This window comes from Bombus terrestris, chromosome 11, assembly GCF_910591885.1.
Source record: "Bombus terrestris chromosome 11, iyBomTerr1.2, whole genome shotgun sequence".
NCBI classification, from domain to species: Eukaryota; Metazoa; Arthropoda; class Insecta; order Hymenoptera; family Apidae; genus Bombus; species Bombus terrestris.
Genome location: NC_063279.1, coordinates 6348205 through 6371978, shown reverse-complemented (window position 1 = coordinate 6371978; position 23774 = coordinate 6348205). Strand labels below are relative to the sequence as shown.

The following is a 23774-nucleotide window of genomic DNA, read 5'->3' as shown; positions in this document are numbered from 1 at the left end:
CTAATAATTTCCAAGCAAACCATATTGTTCGCTTTTTGATGGTTCTATTATCACACACTTTTCGACTTTATTAGATTTCACTGTGAGAAATTGAAAATTCTTGGCATATCGTTAAGTTGTATATCATGGTGTGTTCCATTAGACTACCACTTTAAATAACGAACATCCTCGAGGAAACAGTTTCGCTACCACGCTGTTTATTTTTCATTTTCGATCGTTTTATCTCGAACATAAAGACCACCATCATATTATCCTATCTTATTATTTTATTGAGCAGAAAGATCACACAATAACTCTATTAAAGTTGTCGAGGAGAAGTAATCAAAGAGTCTTACGATATTGTGAAAGCCTACATTGGTCCTCCGCTTCAAGAATAAAGGGTTCTCATTTAGAATAGTTCTATTATCCTACTACTCATTTTTTATTCTTTGCTATTTTCTCACAGAACAAGATTACAATTCTGTCGGACAATTACATCAAATAATTCTATCGGATAATTACATCAAATAATTCTATCAGACAATTATATCAAATTTTTGCAGAAGAAGTAACTAACCGCAAACTCTCTCGTAATATCATCGAAGGTTTCCTCGATCGAGCCATCGCATTTAAAAAAGAAGGATTCTCGTTTAAAGTATACCATGCACAAAGGCGAACAATAGTTTTATTAAATTCTTGGAAGAACGATGATTGGAAAACTGTGACAAAGCATACGTTAAACGAAGTAAAACACTGGTCCGTTAGTCCTCTGTTTTAAAAACGAATAATTCTCGTTTAACGCTTTGACTGCCACGCTGAAATCACATGTTTCGCTGAGGACGCCAAATTGATGATGTAAGACAACATTCTTCCCCAATGGACCGTTTATCTTATTGCTGGTCATGGGTGACCACCGTGGCGCCTTGGTAACAGTTGATAGCGACGTATTACAACAAGGCTTCGTTTATTTCAACAAACCATTCTGATGCATTATTTCGTAGTAAGCAAATCGTGCAGAATATATTGTTGAAACGTGTACAAGATATTAGTAAACGGTATTTGCTCGTTCTATATATAATAGTAAGGTATGTGCATACTTCTAACTTCAATTATATGATTATAAAGCAGCATTTACGATTATTTTCTAAGCTGTGTTTATAACAATATTCGTAGATTACCCTTCAAACCTATGGATGCAAACACAGTACACCGTTAGATGCAAGATTTGTTCTCATTTTTTTTTTATCGATGTTCTAATAAAAATGTTTAAGTGTTCAATGGGGCACTTTTTGTCCCAAAGTATCTTCTATTTATCGGTTATATTCAAAATATCCTAATTGTTAATTTTCATACAATTTTTACAATCGTAAGAAGTTGAAGCGCTCCGATCACCAATGTCCACCGTGGCGTCACAGGAGAAACCGTGGCCGGTCATATCTGATCAACGGTGGCGGTCAAAGTGTTAAAATAATTCCATTCCATAATACGATTATTAGTTTCTTATTCTTCAATATCCTATTTTGTTATCTTATCACGCGGAAAGACCAACTACTGTCTTACGGAATTTTTGGAAAAGAAATGATCGCAAACCGTGGCAATGTCACGTTAAACGAAATGAAATAGCGCTCCATCGGTTCTCCACTCGAGAAACGAAGGAGTTGCCATTTGAAATTGTCTTTTGGCCGTTCCATTCTGCTATAATCGTACCGCATCTTCTCAGATATATTGCACACCTGTGGCGAAGAGGAAAGAGAAGGTTAATGAAGAGGTACCGAGTGTATTTATACAAAAGACAGCAGAAACGCGAGCAGAATTTACTTAAGGAACAGCAACAACATGGACACCCGTTTCGAGCAGGTGCACCCGGCCCTGATTCGAATAGATTACCCGGAGGTAAGAGAGTTGTATTTCCTAAGTGAGGATTAATTCCCTGCAACGTTTGATTTTGATTGTAATTTACGAGCTTCTCTGCAAGCTGCAACATCTTTTCCACGTTTCCGTTTCATTTCGCCTATATGTTCTCCCTTGGGAACGAATGCTCGTGTAGTTTGCCATTTTTCCGAAAGAAACGAAGATTTAATCGTCTTCGAAACGATCCAGGCGTCACGTGCTTTTCTTCCGTTTCGAACGTGGTTGGATCGCGGAAAAATCTTTCGAGTCGGCAAAGTTGATATAAATTAATTCTAAAGAGACACGTAAATTTGCTTCTTTCGAAGAAAATTAATTCAATAAACAGGGGATTCCGTAAACCTTACGACAGCAAAGTTAATTTCAGTAGAAAGGAAATTGACTGATCTGTTGAAAAGGAAGTGAATTTTGTAGAGAAGGAAATTTCGTTGATTTTATAAAATCAGGAACAAGTTTCGCGAATTTTATTTAAATTTCGTTCTGGTAATATCTTTTTTTAAAATGTAACTCTCCGTTCCGAGTAATTGTGCTTCTTTACGAAAATACGGGATGCCTCCTCGTGTTTATTGACAGAAGCTTGGCGAATTTACAAAACTCGCTAAAAGTAGCAGGAAACTTTTTAATAAACGTGAATGGGCGAACCAATCGTTCTCGAGGTATTCAATTATTACGTTTAACTCGATAATTCTGTTCGTTCTTATCACGAAATAATCGATATCTCGATAAACTGGAATATCGGCCAACGATATCCGCATAGAACGTACTTACGAGAGACGTTTAAATTGTCGGCGGTTCGTTTCACTGCAAGCACGAGAGCGTTTTTTTAGAGATGAACGTACGCGATCAGAGATTCCTGGAATATCTGGCGCTGTTCCGCGCGATTGCTTGAGAATATCACTTAAACTGACGCTATTATTGCGGGTATAATAGAAGATCTCAGACGATGGAGTGTGTGTTGGGAACAATGCTACAGTGATCGTAGGTTCCAGGAAGAGTGGCTGTTCTATCGTATCGAGTGTGCAGGAAGTGCGTAGGCCCCGGATTTTACATGTTCATTAAGAAATTATGTATCTCGTAAACGATTTGTTTATACGTCTGTGTTTATTAACACACTGCTGCCTCTTTCATTCTGTTTTATCAATTTGATAGAATAGTTTCTCCGATAGTTTTTCAAATTATAGCTTTTATTACTGTACTATATATGTTACAGGCGATAATTTTAAAGTCTACAAACGTGCACAAATGTAAAAATAATCATATTCCTTTTAATTTTGTTTTAGCAAAAACGAATGAAACGGCGGACGATTTTCTTCTAACGTTCTTTTAACCTTTTCATGTTCGACGTTCGCTACGCATAACGTTGCACTCGGCAAACGATCAACTAAAAGAGCAATAAGCTCGTCCTTTTCGCTCAATTTGCCTCGATATTTTATTACCTTGCGAAAGAATCAGAAGAAGTACGTTTTCGTTATCAACGATCGACAAAACTATTAGATTGTTAGAAATGTTTCTTTCGTTTTATAAGGAAATAATGGACGCACAATGTTCTTCGTTTTATATTAGTTTATTGAATCATACGCGAACATAATAATAGAAATATAACGAAATGGATCACACCTAATACAATAAAATAATATAAAACAGAAATTATTGCTCGTCTATTATCATCTTACGAAACGAAAGAAACTTTTCGAACAACCTAATATATTTTTTCCTCAAAGATAAAAGACATTTGACCCTGCGGAATTTAATACGCTCAACAAAGTCGCGTATATACTTTTCGAAACATCTGGTTTCAATAAAAAATTTTACAAGTAGATATGCCGCGGATAATTATTGACTCTTGCACAAAGACCCATGAAGCGACTTGGTATCGAGTGTTCTTTAAGGTCTTTCATTTTTATCGACTTCCATGCAATTAATAGTTGCTCGACAGTTTTTCCACGGGACACGATATATCGATTCCCATTTAACATAATTGATATCGTTGAATTTCATACGACCCACTTTAATATTGTTACCATGCACGTTATTATACGTTCGTCAGATAGGAGAATCCATCATGGTAGATGTCCTCGGTTGTTGGCGGCTCTGGAATACGCGGAACAGCAGCAACAGCAGCAACAGCAGGGGGTTGCTAGCGGCGGAGGGTCGCTCACTGATTTTGCTGCGAACAGTCCTCCGACGCAGACTGCGATTCTCGCAACTGCTCTCAGTAATAACGGCGGCAGCAATGGAAATTTGGCGATTGCACCTCGTGCCAGTCCTGAGATCTCCGAGGCTGACGTCTCTTCGAACGTGTGCCATCGTATGGCACTCCATAGGACTTCCTCCGTTTCCTGCAATGGAAGCGACAATGTCTTTTCCAACGCGACTGAAGCGAGTATTCAGGTATGCTCCGTCCATGTTATTTAGTATTTTGGTTTCCGCTGTCGAACCGCGTTCAAGGTAATCGTAGAAAGATTCCAAATATTTGAATATTATTTTGTCTTTCGTTAATGCGTCTCTCGGAAGTCAAACTGATCAACTTTGCTCTCTATTCGTTTCTTTCTGACAACGTTGTAGTATTTGTTTCAGTTGCGATGGTTAACACCCAAGAAACAAACGACTTGCTTCTATCGGTTTATTTATGACAAGACGCTGACCGAGGAAATTTAAGATCGCTTTTCGGTATTTTCTAATTCGCGAAGTCGGTCAGTGTAACTTCCGAACGACTGAAATTAATATTTGAACGAGAAGTACTACGTTAGAGTTGTAGAGTTTCAAATTAGTCTTTTTATTTAATTGACAAATAATCTTTCACGAATAAAAAAAAGTAGACGTAGACTCTTCTTCTTCTTTTTATTTGCGAGTTATCATCTTAGCGATATTCGTATTTCACGATGGTAAAGTTTCGCGCAACAGCCTTTCCAAGCCTCCAAACCCATCAAAATCTATCCCCTAAGGTCTTCTAAATGCGAAGGGTTAAACACGTTTCGAAACACATTAGTAATCGGTAAACGATGCAAAATTTCTGAATTTAATTCCCCGTTGAAATTGAACTGCGCCCTCAGACGAACAACGCGCTGCTAAGTCCGCCTTGCACGAACTATCGTAGAAGGAGCAGCGTGATGTTCAGCGACGTGGTGTTGTTGCACGGCAGCAACAACGTCGGAAACGCGTTGCAGGCCGGCTCGACGACGGTGTCACCCGGCGAACGGAACGTATGCTCCTGCGAAAAAATGACGCAGACCGGTGACGGGAATGTTTGGTCGAGCCCACTGCCAGACCACATACAGGTATATTCCACTGCGAGCACATGTAGCCGGAATTTCACCGGCTCGTGTCTGTTGCATTCGCGTAATTTGTCATGTGAACGTGTGTCACCGCAGATGCAGGCTGAATTTGGTGGAAACGAAGCCATGACTTGTCAAGAATTATTGGCGTTAAGCGGTGCTTTGAGTGCTGCGTTACCAACCGGTCAGCTGGCGTTGGATTCTTTTCTCAATTCGCTTACCAAAGGTATATTATCTTTTATATTATCTTTTTATATTATCTTTTTCCTCTTCGCTATATTTGAATCTATATTCTTAGAGAACATACCCGCACCTTATTGTTCCTAGCTTGTATCTCTTACAATTGAGAGGCTGGATGAGAAAATGGTATATAAAAGGAATTTGAGAATATCGTAGGTAACGTTTGATTTTGCTGAAGAGTTTCAAGAAAGGAATATATTACTATTATACTTGGTAGTATTAGGTTGTCCGAAAAGTTTCTTTCGTTTTACAAGGAAATAATGGACGCACAATGTTGTTTGTTTTATATTAGTTTATTGAACTATGCACGAACGTAATAATAGAAATATAACGAAATGGATCATACTTGATTCGGTAAAATAATATAAAACAGAAATTGTTCTTCGTCTATTGTTGCGAATTATCGACTAAAGAGCAACCGGTCAGGTCAAACCGCTCGGTCGATATCGCGTACCTCGAATGAATTAACGCTCAAGGTTTAATAGATCGAGTGTTAGAGTAATCTAGCGCTGTATTTGCACTTGCATAATAGTAACGTTCGATGTTACGAACACGGCAGTGATAAGATCTTGTTGAGAGTGAAATATTTCACCCGTACGGATGTCCGATGACGAACGTTGCTGATTCTCCCTACCAGCCGTTGGGTTTTGTCTGTCCATCGTGCCCTTCCGGCTGATCCTTTCCCAGGGTTTTCACCTGACCTCGGAGTTATTATTAGGTTTAGAGCTCGGAGAGGACACATAATTCGGAATTTCCTAAAGAAGGGAATTGGTCTGTCCATAAACGGATGGCCACTCAAGATTCCAAACATTTATTATCATCTTATGAAACGAAAGAAACTTTTCGAGCAACCTAATATATAACTTCGAAGTAGGATATTCCCAGCTACTAATCTCGAAACACGGTACTCGGGCCATCGATAATTTAAAGCGAGACGTTTCGAAATGCGGTGTTTCGAATCGCAAGTACTTCGAATTACGGTATTTTGAGGCGCGGAATCGGGAAATCTGATACTTGGAAATAGAGAATTTCAAAGTACAGTAGCCTGAAAAGCGATATTTCCAAGTACAAAATTTCAAAAGTACTATATTTCAAAGTGCAGTATTTCCAAGTGCGATATTCGGGATTTCGTGGTACAATATGTCAAAGTATAGCGTTTCGAACTACAGTGTTTCTCACTGCGTGTAATATCAATTCGTTAACAATCCCTTTGAGCTCTGCCTTTAGACGAATATACGTCGTGCATTTAAATTACCTTTCACCTACGACAAAGAGCAAATCAAAGGAAATATACCACGTGCGATTGAAATCAGCGGAGAACGTGGTATTCCATTTGATGATCGCGCGTATGTATATAGAGGAACGTTTATTTTAGGAATAACGGATCGACGTATTACCCTGGAGGATCGTACGCAGTGGTTAGCGTCGGACATTGATAATTGCTCGTGTTGCTGTGAACTCCAGGGCACTGATCAATGGCCAGACGAAGGTGACAAATGGGCGAAAACTTCCCGCTCTAGAAGAGTGTTGAGAACTTGCGGCAACCGTTGTGTTTGCGCGATACGGTGCATAAGACGGTCGATTAAGAAGCTGGTCGAGCACAAATATTTTCAACAGGGTATCTTATTGGCGATTTTGATCAATACTCTGAGCATGGGGATAGAATATCATAACCAGGTCAGTGTTTTTATCTCGTATCGTGACATATTCGGTATTTGTGTCAGAAGTGTACAGTTAGTTGATGGAAGCGATATAACGAGGCTAGAGAAATGAAAACACGAAGTCGTCACGCCGATTGACACCACCGTATTTCGCGTAATCCTGCACTTTTTATTAGATCACGCGCGTTGAATTTCATATTCCAAGTCGAAGCTGCCAAACAGTCACTCGGCGATTGATATTTCAAATTTCTGCATTACGCGAGAAATAGCGATTTCTGCTATTCGTTCAATCTGTTCTCTTCTTCGCGTTGTATAAAAATGTCTTTATATGTACCGCGAAAGAAGAAATAATTCTAATTGTAAATGAATACGATTCTGGAAATGTATGTAAAGTCTGACCGATTTCTGTGATTTTATCATAGATACACATATATCGCTTCGATCAATTGTGTTTTTTTTACGTGTGCTCTCGTTTGTTAATAATTACTTGTTAATACACGATTCTCGTTTATGTACCACTCGTTACAAGAAATAAATGTTCCAATTATAGTGACATAAATATAATCGACAGTGATACGGATATTTTACTCGTCTGCCTGTATCTTGTTATTTTTAATTTTTTAAATATCTACATTGTTATTTATGTTGCATCGTATCGATGGTACAACGATTATCGTTTGCATAGAGCAAACGAACCTCTTGTCTCAGGTGTTTTCAATTACAAACAACATCTCGAGAAATTATTCCATTCTTTCTCGTCTTCGATAGTTTTCTACCTCATAGTCTCCGTTATGATAGTTACCTTGCATAAGTATGCGTATGCAATGTACAGTAATGACGCTTTTCAATCGCAGCCACCTGTTAAACTCGTAGACGAAGTTTGTTGAATTATCGAACATTCTGTATACTCATTATACACATGATGACATAATGCGATACAATAATGTCGCACGACATACTTAATAATTCAATTGAATTTTTATTTATGCTCTTTCAATTTTCATCGCTCGTACAATTCAACTGGTCAATTTTCCTTTCGTCTTTTCACATCCCCTTTATTTCTCGTTCAGTCGCTCGCTTATTCAGCCAATCTTCGCGGACGTTCCCACAAAATATTCGATTACAGTGGTTGATATTGGTTGAAAAAGAAAGCTTTCTGTTTATCTTTCAATCAGAGCAGAGATTGCCTTATCGCAGACACGGTAATATACGATTTCGAGATAACTGGCTATTCAAGCTGACACGAGTAGAATTCTTGAGATGCGCGCCACGCTCTCCGCGAGCCTGTATAAATAATTATTCGCGAATCTAACGAAACAATTAATTAATGTTTCGTTCCTTGTTACGTTTTTGATAAATATTGGATCTTCCTGAAAATTGTGTCATTTTTCTTATCGTCGCTTTATCACACAATTTTTCTGGAAAAAAGGGCCCAAATATAATAGCAGATTTCGAGTCAAATTATTATGAAATTTTAATATGAGGGATATAGGTCGTGATAGGCACTGAAGAAACACTCGAATATATTTAACAATATATATTTTTCGGATTATCATTAGACTTAGAGGCGTATAACGAATCTTCCCATGAATTGGCCATCGTTGTTATGTACCATAGCTGATATTTATTGATACAAACGTGATTATTACAGAGTTTAACAAGTAATAGCGACGATTGGATAAAAGAGATGTCGATGACAATGAATTTAGGTTCGACAACGAATCCACGGTCAACGGGGTGATGAATGCGATGTGATACACGATCCTGCTGTGACTCTACGTACTTGTCCACTGTACGAGCAGAACTTATCGGAATGAAACTCAGTCCAAGTGGAAGTGCCGTTATGTACCCTCCTACGTATCTCTCTGTACCCCGCGGGTCAATCTTTGTCTTTAAGGAGAGCTATATAATTACTCCATACCTGTGTTAGGTACACGTCCCTCCCGTGACCGTGGCTACGTTCAGTGACCCATTATGTCACTTCGAGCCCAAGCCCACTGTCATAAATTTCGGGCATTCATACTCGGATTAGAATATAAACAACTATTTCTCAGTTTTATTATTTAAATTTATTATTATTTAAAGCTATAATAAAAAGTCTGGACTAAAGTATTGGGGACCTTCCCAAACATTCCAAAAGAAAGGCCCCGATGTCCTTTCATCTCTGACATATACTTATTAACATATACTCTACGTGTACACTATGCGTAGAACTCGCGGTTACTATTAGCAGTTCGCGATTACAAGTTCGAACTCGGGTCGATGAGTTTCGATGCACGATATAAGTTCGGACGATGATTGCGTAAGATGTCGAGAAACTCGGATCAATTATTACTGCTAACTACCCAACTATCGATTCGGACAGGCGTCTAACGACTGACTTTCCGTCACGATGATGCTACGGAGGAAAACTATGATGAGGCGTGTCTAAGGATGCGAGATGATCGGATTCGTTGAGGAAAGCCTTAATTTAGAAAGTGAAGGAAATGGACGTTGCTGTTAAGTGGCTAATTTTGTGTTGGTGGTTGGAAAAAGATGCTAACCGTCCTTGAGAGAAAGTTGCTAGCGGGAAGTATTGTATGTGAAAAAGACAGATTTCCCGTATCTTCCCCTAGTAGATTTAGGGACTGTTAAGACACAGATTATTTGTCCTTGTGGAGAAACTTAGTTAAATAAATACTAAAATTTAAAGCAGGTTCTTAGACTAGCTGAAAATATTCTGTCAATCATCTTGTCCGAAGAATAGGGTCTTTGTGTAGGGAACAACGAGACAGAAACCGTTGGAAAGTTTACTGTCGAGCACCGCTACAAATATTAAACATCAAACGAATTTAATGATTGTTAGAAAAGTCTTTGAAAAGAATTATCAATTATCAATTTTCAGGTATAGCTTCTTTTTTTATTTGGTAGACTATCTACAACCAATTCTCATTGAGAATTATAAGTAAATTCTTTTGGAGTGGTACTGTAACTTAGGTATAGCTGACACCAAAATCCAGCTAAGGCAACAACTTTCCACTAAAAGTTTACCCAATTTTGTTTCACGTAGTCTCTTTTTAAAGGAAACCGTCTCGATTAACTCGCTATTCCTTTTCGATAGCGTTCATTACGGCACAAAATCTTTAATCGCTTCAATCATTCCTTTCACGTTATCTTCAGACTTGAAATGTCTGTTTTTGTATAGAAAGTATTGTAGCAAAGTGCACGTTGATGAGAAAAGGTGAAATCATCCGATTGTGTTTAAAAAACGACTCGCAAATTCTCTAGCGGGGCGATAAAACTCGTGAAGTACCTTTCTTTTTTATTTTTTTACTATTCGTAAAAAGTGAAATGCCGTTAATCCGGTTTATCTATCGACGAAATTTATTTGCCAACTTTTAACCGTAATCTATCGAGCGACCAACGTACTTACGTTATCTTTATACGACGATAAGAGCATAATAAAAATCACATCACCCCAACATTCAAAATAAAGATCAGAAATAATGTTTGAGAACAGAGTAAATAAAATTCGACGGTAATAAACAGGATACAGAAAGATTTTAAAGGTATAGGTGCAGGATTTTATTAAATTCGCTTATGTAAGAAACTTTATATCTTGCTGTAATGCATGTATGAACCATAAATATTTTATAGCAGAATGTAAAATTTATTGATCGCTATTTTTACAGTAAAATAAAATTACATCATGAAGATTAATGGAACCTATATATAAAGGTCTTAAAGCAAACGCGAGAAGCTGTAGTTTTCGTGAAGATTTGCACGCGCTGTTATATGAAATGAATCTTTAAACAGCTCTTTCATGATGTAGCTCGTTTATGGTTTTTCCTTGTTCGCAGATTAGTTAGAAACGCTGCAATAAATAGAGTTCTGACCTAAATCTCACATAACGCGTCACGGGGTCGTTTAAAACGAACCAGAAGCGAATAGCAGGATAAAGAAGGAAATCAGCTTTTTAAAGTACAGTAAAGAGAATGGTGAGAAACGTTGAACGAGTTTATTCAAAAAATTACGCGACATCGTTTTTCAAACGATTCTATCGACAGAGATTGAAAGATCTATAAAATATCCACTACTGCAATTGCAATTACTGCATAAATTAATACAAATTATTACAAATTAATAAAAATGTAAACGTTGAATTTAAAAGTTTAGAAATCTTAGACGCTCGAGGTCGACAGTTATTTCGATACAGTAGAAGAATATTGAAATTATTTTATCGAAATAAACATTCACAAACAATACAGAAATCCGTCAAATTTATTCATAGGAACAAAATACGTTTTTAATTAGATTTCCAGGACGATCTTTTGCTTCTTGAACCGTCATAGAGGCAGTGCCGTGATTGGCGAATGTAGCGATCGACTGATGGCGTCGTGGTGGAAATCATCGCTTCAGTGTTACTGACACGTAATAGCGTCCATCCAAAACCTTAGGTGGCTAACACCCTACCTTTGTTTGCACCATAATCTCTGAAACCCTGTCACTTGCACCTATTTACACATATGTACATACATGTACATACACACTCACTTGGAATTTTCATTTGCACATGTCAGAGAATAAATATCGTAATATACAGGGTGTTCTGTAATCGACGCATAAGGGAGACTACATATCGAGATAGAAATAAAATGTAAAATTTGACAGAATTCTGAGTGAGACAAGGGGTTCATCGCGATCTCATAGCGAAAATATATATGTATATATATACATACATATGTATCGAAAAAGTGGTATCCTTTTTTCTGCTTATCGGTCGACAGCCGGAGCAATTGACCATAGTGGTTGAGATAAGCAATATCGTATTTTCGGCCGTCTTTGCTGTGGAAATGTTGCTCAAGATCATCGCGGAGGGTCCGTTCGGTTACATAAGCAACGGATTCAACGTTTTCGACGGAGTCGTCGTGGTACTCAGGTATGCGAATAAAATAATGATTTACGCGACTCGGAAGAATTTATAACCAACACTTTGACGCTTTTCTAAAGAAAATGTCGAACAAACACGTATCTCTGAAAGTTACAAAATTTGATAAATTTACCGATTGACAAGACATTGATTCCATAAAAATACATCGACTACGAACTTTTCCTAAATTTCGCTGCGAATTCTCCTTATAAATCGATGCCCGTGACATCGGTCTTTAAAGCAAAAACTTGCTTAAACTTAAAAACTTGCTACTAACTTAAAATATAAAAAACTCAAACATATCTATTCATTAGAATCGAACGGATAATTCCAAAGGTTCGAGCATTCGAAAGATCTGTTAATGTAAGAGTTACGCGTTACATCGCACGAGAATGTGTATGCAAAACGAGGAATTTTCTGTTAAACGTCTAGCGTGGTGGAGATTTGTCAAGCGTTCGTTGAGGAGAGGAGCGGAAGTTCCGGGCTGAGCGTGTTGAGGACCTTCCGGCTGCTGAGAATCCTCAAACTCGTGCGTTTCCTACCGAACCTCCGGCGACAGCTGTTCGTGATGTTGCGCACCATGGATAATGTTGCCGTATTCTTTTCCCTTTTAGTACTTTTCATCTTTATATTCAGGTAAGTTGTTCCCTTTCCCTTTAGGCAACCAGTGCCCGGGAATTGTGCTCGCGGTTGTCGGCCACGTCGTCGTCGGTCTTTAAAAATCGTCGAGATGCACGTTTCCAGGATCGCGGTTCGCGCCGGCCATCATCGTCGCGATCACCACGCGGACAATTATCAATCGTCGGATCGCAAACGCGTTTCGTGTTTACGGACACGGACTTAACATCGCGCGTTACTTCCGTTCAGATAATCACCTCATCAGCATAACGTTTGCATGACAGCCAAAGCGAATTGAAAGATCACTGGATTATCGATGGACTATCACGAATTGTGGAGAAACTAAAGAAACAGAGCTAAGTTAAGTGTCAACGAGACCGTGCTTCGGTCGGATCCTCGCTCGATGTCACGACGTGCAACGATAAGGCGAATTTACATTTTCACGTTTCGTATTCGCGTCGCGGTTGATTCGTCCACGGTGAAAGGAAAAGATGACAGCCAGGATATTTATATCAAATCGTTGAATTTGTTTCGGTGGTTTTCAAACTGACGACCGAGATAGCGAGCATTGCGGACGAGTTTAGGTTTTTGCGGAAGAACGTCATAAAATATTAGAGACAATTGTTTCGTTCTAGACGAAAGTGAGATATATCTACTGAGATTGATCTATCGTACTAGATCTACGTCGTTCGTCGGTCGTGGTATTTTACGAAACGACAGACGAATACGATCATTACACCTTTCACCGTGCGACGAGTGATCCGCGATGCAAGTCTAACAGCGTAGAGTGTAAATTCGCGTTTATCGCGTTCCTTCAGATATTCCTTTGGCGTCGTTGTTCATCGTAGAGAAACGCGTACGTTTCATTCGGTTTATCGAAGGGTCTCGTTGACATTTATTGTCTTTTGAGAACAGCTTCTTGTCCGCTTCCGAGCTTCCACAGGAGCTGGGGCTTGTATGTCACTGCTCTTCGAACACGAAGTGTATTAGGTGACTATGTCTTCCGTTTTATACTCCTTTTGTCTTTTCTCTTCTTTATGCGCTTTTTTATCTTCTCTCACGGCATATGGATCGCCGCGTAAATTGCATCTCACGTATTATAGATGAAACCGAGTCGCAGCAGTTCTCTCGTTTTACATTATTTACCACACTGTTGCGTTTGCGACTGCAGCGTTTTCTGACGTTGTGATGGTAATGAACGATGGGTGTTTGTTGGCACGTGTCTACGAGGAGTGTCTTGTTGGCCCTTTCTCATGGCTTGAGGCATCGAACGTGTATATTATTATTATATACTGTTTCTTTTCTCATTTGTTTATTTTTTTTCTACCATTTTTTTTTTTATTATTAGAGGACACCTATTATACATATGAATATCGATATGAATATATATGTATACATATATATATATACATACATACATACACGTATATGAATATGTATATATATATATATATGTATATATAATTTCATGTGTGCATGGTGCTTTTCATCTAGCGACGAGTATGAGAGCTATATGTATATATATATATACTATTACCTATTAATTATTCGTGTATTCGTACGTCTTCTTTCTTATTCTATTGCCCCGTTCTTCTTCCTTTTTTTAATGCTATGTACTCTCTAAGTGCCTACAAAGTGCGCCTCGGTGTGGTCATCGATATTAGACAGCTTGCGAATGGATAAATATGTATCTCTTTCGGTTATTTGATTATGCTGCGAACACGGCCTCTCGCTATCGCCGCGGGTTTGACACGCGTCTCGAGATCATCCGACGGTCGATCGATCGTTCGTCGCAATCGCCATCGGCTTCGTGTTATTTTTGTTGCCATTGTCAGTCCGTTTGATGTCTGATCTTATTATCCAGGCACTGAGGTGTGCACCATTTTTTTAAACTGAGGAAATTTTTGAAATACTTTGATTCTTCCAACTACGTGCCATCATAGGATGTTCTTTTTCTTTTACGTTTCTTTTTCTTTTTTCTTCCACGCTTTTGTTTTTCGATCTTTCGGCGAGAAACGCACAGGCGATCAGATGGTATTCACTATCGGCCAGAAGCATGAGCCTCGTTGCTAGTTTTCATGGCAAGCTGTTGACAAGCTGTGTGTGTTATTAAATGTGGCAAATTAATTTCCTTCGTAGCAACTACCGCTGCAGCATTACTGGTCGGTGAGTCGAGTTTCGATCTGTTCGAAGACGACTTTCGAAATGTTGCGACATTAGGCGTGGAAATGATTCTGTCCCTTCAATTATTCTATTTTTACTTATTATATTCTCTATAGGTCTATTATTGTTATTATTATTACTTTGGAAATCATTCACGGGAAGTAACTGAAACTTACATAGGTCATTCTTCGACAACCGTTTATTTCGAAAGAACATGAATTGGAAGCGCGATTCCTAATTCTTATTTATAAAACACTTTCGCCAAGGTTCTATACTTTTGGCTGGTAGTATATACCACTATCGAGATAGTTCCAAATCACAGGATCAATAAACGGAACTATCTTTAAATTTTTAAGCAAACATATTAAAACCTATCAGGATAATAAAATGCCTAAGTAAAGCCAATAGCCATAAATTATAAATACAGATATAGGAGTATCAACTATAACCCATTCGAAAAGATTTGGCTCTTTTTTAAAGTAGATTTCTGCCGGCTTTCACGCAAACAGAATTACGCACGCGATAATCGTTTGAACGAATTGAATATTAATTTTGAAGATAGTCTGCGTTAGCATACGCGGTGTAACGTAGGATGAGCGCACCGTCATCGGACTTTCTATACGATTACTTGTTAAGTGACTCGATTTACCGTAGTCGAGAGAAGCTTTTCTATTTTTTCTCCAAACTAAATTTTTTTTCTTCCTCTATCAACTTTGCTATCCCTTCCCGTCATTATTTCCTTTGTCCCTCTCTCTCTCTCTCTCTCTATCTCTCTCTTTCAATTCCTCTCTCTCTCAATTCCCCTCTCTCTCTCTCTTTTTCTCACTCTCTCTCTCTCTCTCTCTCTACCTCTCTTTACATCCCCACGTTCTTACTTCACTTCTTTTTTCTTTTCCCTACACAACTATCTGTCTATTTATCTACCTATATATTTACGGATAAGGAAGTACATTGCACGTTTCGTTGTGTTGTAGTATTCTCGGGATGAACCTGTTTGGTTGCAAATTCTGTGAAACGATGAAAGGCAGCTCTGACGTCGAGTGTGATAGGAAAAACTTTGACTCGTTACTCTGGGCTATTGTGACGGTGTTTCAGGTACCTACAAAGGATACTTTTCCACGTATCTCTCGAGGGCTTTATTTTCCTCTATATAGTGTATATTATATATTATATATATTATAATTATATTATATATATATATTTATTCGTATATATACATATTAACGTTACATACACATGCAACCACGTATGCTAAGTTACCTCGATATATGTATATATGTGCACATATATATATACATATATGCCCTTATATACAATACATATATACGTATGACATATACAATATATCGTCACATTCGTCATTGAACGGCCGAAAGACGTCATCTGCTACGTTTATGATTATCGCGAGGCCTTAAGGTAACGTATGAGAGATACATACATGAAACGAAAATTATATACTCTATAATGGCATGCAGAGCCGTATCGAGGTAGGAGGAGGAGGTGGAGGAGGTGGAGGAGGAGGAGGCGGAGGAGGAGGAGGAGGCCACGGATCATTCGAACGACCGTACCTGAGATGATGTTTCTTCGCTTTTTCTTTATTCGTCTTAATCCGCAGTCGCTGCTTAGCGAGAGTAAAGAAGTGCGTTTTTCTTTTTGTTTTTAAAAATGCGCCTCGCGGCTCTCACAATTGCCATCGCAGCGCGTCGAGCTGGCCCTCGGACATGCTTACGCTGCTTCCGATTCTTTAGCGTTGTCTTGCTTCCGCCAGATTCGCGGTTTCTGCGCACGGTTTCTATTCGTTCTTTGCGCGAATCTTTTCGCCGAAATTCAATTGCATTAAACAAGAGGGTTCAGTTTTTACCTGTTTGTCCTTTGCCGTTGCTGCTAGAAGATCGTTTTGCATCTAATGTTGGTAAAGGGTAATTAACCCTTTGCCTTCGGCCTGCGTCGTTCATTTCCTACTCCGAATCGTACAATGGCAATGCCAGAGACGTCGTTTGCCACCGAGAGATTTTAGTAAATTTTTCTTATCAAAGGAATGTATCCTGGTCTTAAAATCATTCAAATTCTCGTCGTTTCGATCGTTGTGTACATGGAAGTCCAACGAAGTTGGATTCTATTTACATAAACGAGCGTTTCTTTTTATTTAATCGTACAAATTAAGGGGTTGGGTTTTCGAGAATACCGGTAATTTGATCGATGGGAAGTAACGTTTGCGCAAAAAGAGGTTAACGTGTGTGGGAACGTTTAGTAATGAAAGGAGCAAATACAAAGTTAGTAGAATCTCAATCGATCCGATTTCTCTATTTCAGTTACAAACAATCGCTAAATCTCGATGATATAACACGAGAGAAAGACAGATTCGCGTATGAGACATTTAGAAACCGTTCAAGAAACGTGCCGATATACTCGACGAACGAAAGATCTTACATCACATCTAAGAAAATATTATTCCGTTTTTCATCGTAAAAGAAGAGGCAATAAAACCGGTCGTAGCACAAGAGTGTCCAATGACCACCGTGTCTTGCAGTTTTTCCATTCGGATATTCCACGATGCTTTCGGACAAACGATATTTTCGTCAAGAAACTACAGAACTGTGATATAAGCTCTTTGCTCGCAAGAAATAGCGATAAAGCGTCGTATCTTGCGTACGAAACAACGATTTTGCATCGAAAGCTTCGCATCTGTTATTGTTACTTGGTTGTGGTCGTCGCAAGTGCATAACAATATCTCTCACTTACTGTAGCCTGCTGTCACGAAATTTTTTTCACAAAATCTCTTCTCTGTGACGTGATCATCGATCGAACAAGCGACTGATACGTTTTTCCTGTGTTTTTCTCTTTTTTTTTTCCTCTTTTTGCGTCCCGGTAAAAAGGTTGTTGAGAAATTTCCTCTGTTAAAACGTGAGACTGTTTGAATTGTCGCATCAGCATAGATGGAAAACGCCGACCTTTTTCCCCCCCGTATATCAGCGTTTTTTCCAGCTTTGATCGCTTTTACTTCGATTGATCGTACGAGCTCGTGCCGTGCATGTTAATTATCGTTCACATTCTATTATACGCTTTGCATGCTGGTACGTGTCCTTTCCCAAGTGATCGTTGTTGTTGTTGTTGTTGTTGTTGCTGTTGCTTCTCATCGCTGTTGGCCCTGACCGTGTTTTCGATATGCACACATTTCCTTACAATATCTACATTCCATCATACGACATTCCGTTACACTGTGAAAAACGGCAATCCGAATAATATATACAATACAATGCGTAACGATGTTCGAGCAATTTTATCGCACAGGGATCTCTAACTTCAGCGCCACGCTATCTCGCACACGGTCGTTAAACTCCGAAATTCTCCGTTCACGGCCAAATATATATTTTCCCGGTGTAAAGATAAATATCAATTTAAAAATCCCCTATTTAAATCAGAACTAAGCATTTTCTCGTTTTGTCGGTATCTCCCGAAACGACTAGAAAATATTCGTTGCTGAATCTCACGTGAATTCCCTTAGAGCAAAGCGCAATATCTTCCACGATATTTCCAAATAACGTCACTTTTATCGTTCGTCGTTCGTAATTCGATCATAGCCTGACCGACGATAGCGTGAATAATCTAAACTTTGTATAAATTACTTAATTTTCTTTTTCATATTCATATAAATTACTTGATTTTCATATTAAAGGAAAAGTTATAACTAACCGTGATTTCTTTCTTCGCTGAAGAAGGTGAAATCCTGGTTGCATCAGGGCTGAAGCTTCGTTGGCGAAATGAAACGGGCATCCAAGCCCGCGTGTCTGTATTTAAAGAAAAAGGTTGAAGCGGTAGAGGAGATAGAACGAGGGAGAAGTCGCATTAAATCTTTTGATCTCTTTCTGAATTCCGCTTGTTCCTATAACAACGGCACGTAAATGCAGGCAAAACTGTGTAAAAGTGCCCCACCCACTGCGTTAAATGGAACGACTGTCTTTTGATAGTGAAAATCTATAGGGTGATAAATTCCGAAGGAAGGATCTATAATAAAGGAAAAACGATATTGTATAGGCCCGTAGCTTACAGAATGTCTAAACAATTGACATTTTACTTGGCGAATTAGTCGTCTCGTTGTGAAAGATCGCCATAGCAACGGCCGCTCTAGCGAATCTCTCGCAAATATTCGATCGATAACTAAAACGTTTCATTTTTCTCTTACCACGTATATAGATAAATGTTGTTATGGTTATTTTTTAATTGGTTGCACGCGGAAATCTCTTTTCCATAGGATCGGCCGGTAACTCTGGCAATCTTTTACAGCGAAATTATTCGAAATATTTCGAAAATTGTTCGTCGTACAGCAACGAGGAAGATTTACATTTATGAGATGATAGGTTTGTTTCCTTTTTACATGTTTCGTCGGTGAAAACAAATTCGAGTAACGATCTTCGGATATTCCAACCTCTATCGCCCTCATTTAAATAACCTTTCTCCTTTGAACGTTCATAAAGAAACCTTGTGTGTCTCGTAATTAGTCGTTTTAAAAATAGAGCCGAAAGAGGAGATTATTTAAGACCATTTCACAACCAGTCCACAACTGCGGACAATTTTCAACGCGACTTGTCTCTACGATATCACTGTAACGTCCCTTAAAAAGTTATTCCTCGGTCGAAAGACAAACAAACCCATTGAACCTAATATTTAAATAGATGATTGAACTTTCGATGCTATGAAATTTCTCTTTGCTCTATCCATTGGTAGAGTACATACTCGCAGTTTAGAGTGGCGTAGAGGAGTAGCACTTCTCGGCCATCTCCGCCATAGCCAGAGGGTTAAACCACTTTTCCGCCTGTATGCCCTGTGTACAAACGAGTATGCGCAACATTCCTTTCAAAAAGGGACGTATCGCGGATGAGATTTTCCTTTTGTCGGCTCTAATACATCCAACGATAATAAAATGATATAATGCGTGTCGGGTTTCATTGGAAAGGGGCGTCGATGAGCTTGAAATTTCCAAGATCCTAACTTTGACGAAATTTGATTTGCCATTTCACGGATCTCATCTTTCTTTTCTCGCTTGTTTTCTCGTATGAGATGAAACTGACAGACAGCGAGAGGTTAACGTTATGAAATTTTTTAACGACCGAAATTCACGGTGTTGGACGTTTCGAAGGGGCGAATCTGATCATCGTAGCTTTCCGTTTATTGCGAAATTAATCACATCACGATGTTAAAATCGCAAACTTTTGAACCCGCGAATCTTCTCATCGTTTGAAATGGCAGAAATATTTCGGATGGGCTACCGATTAATTATTCGTCAGGCACCCAGTATATCCTTCGTTGTAACGATGCAACATAGCTAAACGTACGCGGTGTCTCGCTAAATATCCGACAAACATTCCTCGCGTGATTGGCAGGTCATTGCGAATAAAAAGTGAGTTCAATTTTTGTTTCGTTAATTGCATTGTGTCGCGAAACGCTGGCGAGACATAAAAAGTATTCAAACAACGCGTATTTCCGCCATGGATTAACCGAGTTTTACGTTTCAAAAATGGATTCTTCTTCTATTTCTTGGGAAATAACCGGGAACCTTTAGTTCCATCTATCCAACCTTCTATATATCACTTAACTCATGTGGAATCCATTTATCCATTTTCTTCGCTTTTTCTATTTCACTCAAGTGACAAATAATGGCTTACTTTCGTCTGAAACGCCATTCATCTTGCTGTTTGTCGCCGATTACTTTCAGTAACGTCCCTTAAAACGTCACCATCGTGTCACTCCTTGACCTTCCTTTCTCCAACTAACGATCGATTCGCATTTTTTCAGATATATCGTTCGAAAGATTCTATCGTTTCAAGGCAAACGAAGAAATATGAGATTTTATTCGAATTCTAAATTTTTGCCTTAGTCTTTGATCTTTGGTCGGAAATTATCCTGTTAAATGTTACGTAGACATTTTGCGTCTGTTTCGAAGTTCGAAATCAACTTCAGGTATTGAGCTTAAGAAACGTAGTCGAGTTGAAAAAGTTAGCTTCAACTTTGAGGACACGGTTAAGCGGCTTAAAATAAACGATGCTTAACAACTTACTAATGCGATTAAGTTTTCTTCGCGAGGTATTGCCTACAGTTTGGCATGATTATTCTCCAGGTGCAGCGTCACACAGTTTTCCGAAAGAAGAGGCAGCTTTGCAAGTTAGTAGCAGAGTCGAAATAAATCCGCTGAAACGAGCGAGAACGTTTCTGTTATAAGTTACATAAGGGAAATTGTATCGTAACCCTTTCCCCGATTCTCATTAACGTCGTTTACATTGTACAATAAATTTGTCGCACTTTCGAATTACGAAATTTCAACGACACGATATTTGATGACTCGTAATGATTCACATCCTCGTGCAAAACGCAATAATTCACCCAGTAGATTCAGAAATCATTTGTCGGACGTAGAAGAAGAATAATGAACTTAGCGAACCTTACAATTTATCAATTGCCTGAATGTTATCAAAACAGTTTCAGCTGAAATTTGAATCTGACTTGTGAGATCATTCGTACGACGTAACGATAAATGCAAGGAACAATAAATAGACTGGATAATATGAAATCGGTTAAATCGATGACTGGAACGCGATCGATATAATATCCTACAAGATTTAATTTTATCAAATATAATTGGCCAGGTCGTTATAATATTTCTTTATGAGCAAATAATTTATAATTAACGATTCAAAGCGCCTTAAAATACTTTCCATTAAAAGACGGGCCGATCAAAGACCGCGTTAAAGCGAAGAAGCATTTAGGGATTATTCTTTAACGTGGGCATCAAGTCCATGAATCAAGCAAACTTTTATGACTACATAACGAAAGGCTAGCTCGTTATTCGGGAGAATTATGCGTGCCGATTTATCGAATCAATTCTTTCTTCCTACTCTCGTGGGGGCAATTTCAACCGTTACGCGCCAACAATCGAGCGCGAAATATTTTTAACCGGTACATCGAGAAGGATGGCAAGTATTCATTCGGTAAAATAAATCCTCCCAAACGGCCGGCAAGTAGCCGTAAATTAAAAAGACAGAGCGGCGCGGATCGAAAATCTGCGAGCCCCGAGTTAATGTTGAACAGTTGGAGCTCCCTGTGCCATGATATTAACAAAATATTGTGTATGTATGCGATCTATAAATAACGTGGTCGGATGAAAATGATCTTTAGCAATGATACACGTTCTTATAGACGCGAGGAGTAAGCGCGCGAATAATCGGAGACGCGATAAAAACGAGAAACAAAAAAAAAAAAAAGAAAAAATGAAGAAAAAAAAGAAAGAAGAAAAAAGGAAGACGTTCTGACTATTACCGTCACAGGTCCCGTCACGCCATGAATTTTTTAACAGTGTAGCAACGTCTCGAGCCTTCCGCGTCATTTTTCTCTCAGTCAGTACTTACATTACATATCGGTGTCATTGACGTTCGTAATTTCTCTACACGTGTTTGTTTATCCGACTTCGACTCTTCGGTTGCGCATTTTGTATCTCTGATTCATTCGATTGTATTCACACTGTTTCTGCCATACTTACTCTGACTGTCTTTTCTCTCTGTCTCTATCTGTCTATCTTGTTCGACTTTTCACTTTGTGTTCAAAAAAAAAGAAAAAAAAAGAAATAGAAAAATATCGAACCTGGAGGAGGGAAGGGGGGCAAAGAAAGAAACGATACGTCGCGCGAACACGAGATATAAACACGTAAAGCAGAGTCTCAATGTGTGTCGGATTAAAAATCGTCGCGTGACACGTCCGTTGAACCGAATGAACAGGAGATTGTTTCAAACGAGAGTGAGAAAACAAAAAGAAGAAGAAGAAAAGAACAAATAGAAATTAACACGTTAGAGAGAAAAGAGAAGAATAAAAAAAAAAAAAAAGAAAGAAAAGAAAATAAGAGGTACAACCGTCTGCCACACGTAATTTGCGTACGATTTCCGTACTATTAATATCTCTCCGTTTAGCCGCTGTAGATAGACACCTTTATTTACCCGATACCCAAATACCCGTGCCATTCAGAATTCCAGGTAGACTTATTAATTTAGAGACATATATATGAAATACGTAACAACAATATTACAGATACTTGCTAATACCGATAGCTAGTGTGTACTTGTGCAACCAGCCGCTAAAAGTTCGTTTCAGATTTTTAACCTTACTTATATTTAGAGATTATTATTATTACATTATATTATATATTATATACATATATATATATATATATTTACGCTTTGCCGTTTTATTTTATCTTTCTCCTTTTTTCTTTTTTTCTTTTTTGTTTGGTTTTCTCCGTTTTCTTTCTCTCCTGGTTTTTTTTGTCCGAATAAACGTCAACCGTGACATTCTGCAACGACAGGTACATATATTTCGCCGCGGTTCTATTAGCTTCACTTTTCGTCATGTTGCAACCGACGTAACTGAATTGAAATTTAAAAATTATGTTTCGCGCATATGGTGTATCTATGTCTTGGAACACGACGCAGACGTACGGCGCGTTATCCGATACGATAAATTTATATTTATAATAGCGAACTGGCGAGTGCATCAGAGCATCGTTAGATTCGTACAGTCGTTGAATAACGATGAATCAACGAGGCGAAGTTTAGCGCGACGAGATGGTAGTTCTCGTCTGCATCGGATCTTCGAAGCAAACGACACGTATTCCAAACAAAAAACGAATATCAATATCGATTTTCTTTTTTACCGATTCTGTTCTGTACTGGATGCTTCAGAAGAATTGGACACGAGTCCGTGTACAAGTCCGGTGCGCGACAGAACGAGAATACTGAAACGTATCTTTGCATATTTTTCTTGGCGATTCTCTTTGGGTTCGTTTGTTTGTCGATACGTACATCTCATTTATTTTTGTTGTCATTTATTATCATTTTATTTGGTATCTTCCTCTTGCTCGTATCGTGCATATAGTTTCCGAAGAGATGATACTTTGTTGTCGTGTAACGGTACAACGATCGTTTTAATTTACAATTCCGAACTGATTCGTCCGGTCTATCGCAACAATCGAATTTACTG

General features: G+C 38.6%; 1 protein-coding gene across 9 annotated transcripts in view; it reads left to right on the top strand.

Moving 5' to 3' along the window:
* Positions 1–23774, top strand: part of LOC100651843 (voltage-dependent T-type calcium channel subunit alpha-1G) — a 107699-nt gene that overhangs the window by 60651 nt on the left and 23274 nt on the right. For 6 of the 9 annotated variants that reach the window (XM_012313521.3, XM_048409811.1, XM_048409808.1 and 3 more), the window contains 7 exons: positions 1700–1872; positions 3935–4278; positions 4941–5165; positions 5259–5388; positions 6778–7079; positions 11830–11981; positions 12405–12608. In XM_012313521.3, the coding sequence (XP_012168911.3) occupies positions 1700–1872; positions 3935–4278; positions 4941–5165; positions 5259–5388; positions 6778–7079; positions 11830–11981; positions 12405–12608 (1530 nt within the window). Of the gene's footprint in view, positions 1–1699; positions 1873–3934; positions 4279–4940; positions 5166–5258; positions 5389–6777; positions 7080–11829; positions 11982–12404; positions 12609–15727; positions 15849–23774 lie in introns of all 9 variants that reach the window. The other 3 variants (XM_048409815.1, XM_048409810.1, XM_048409812.1) reach the window with 2 other exon arrangements.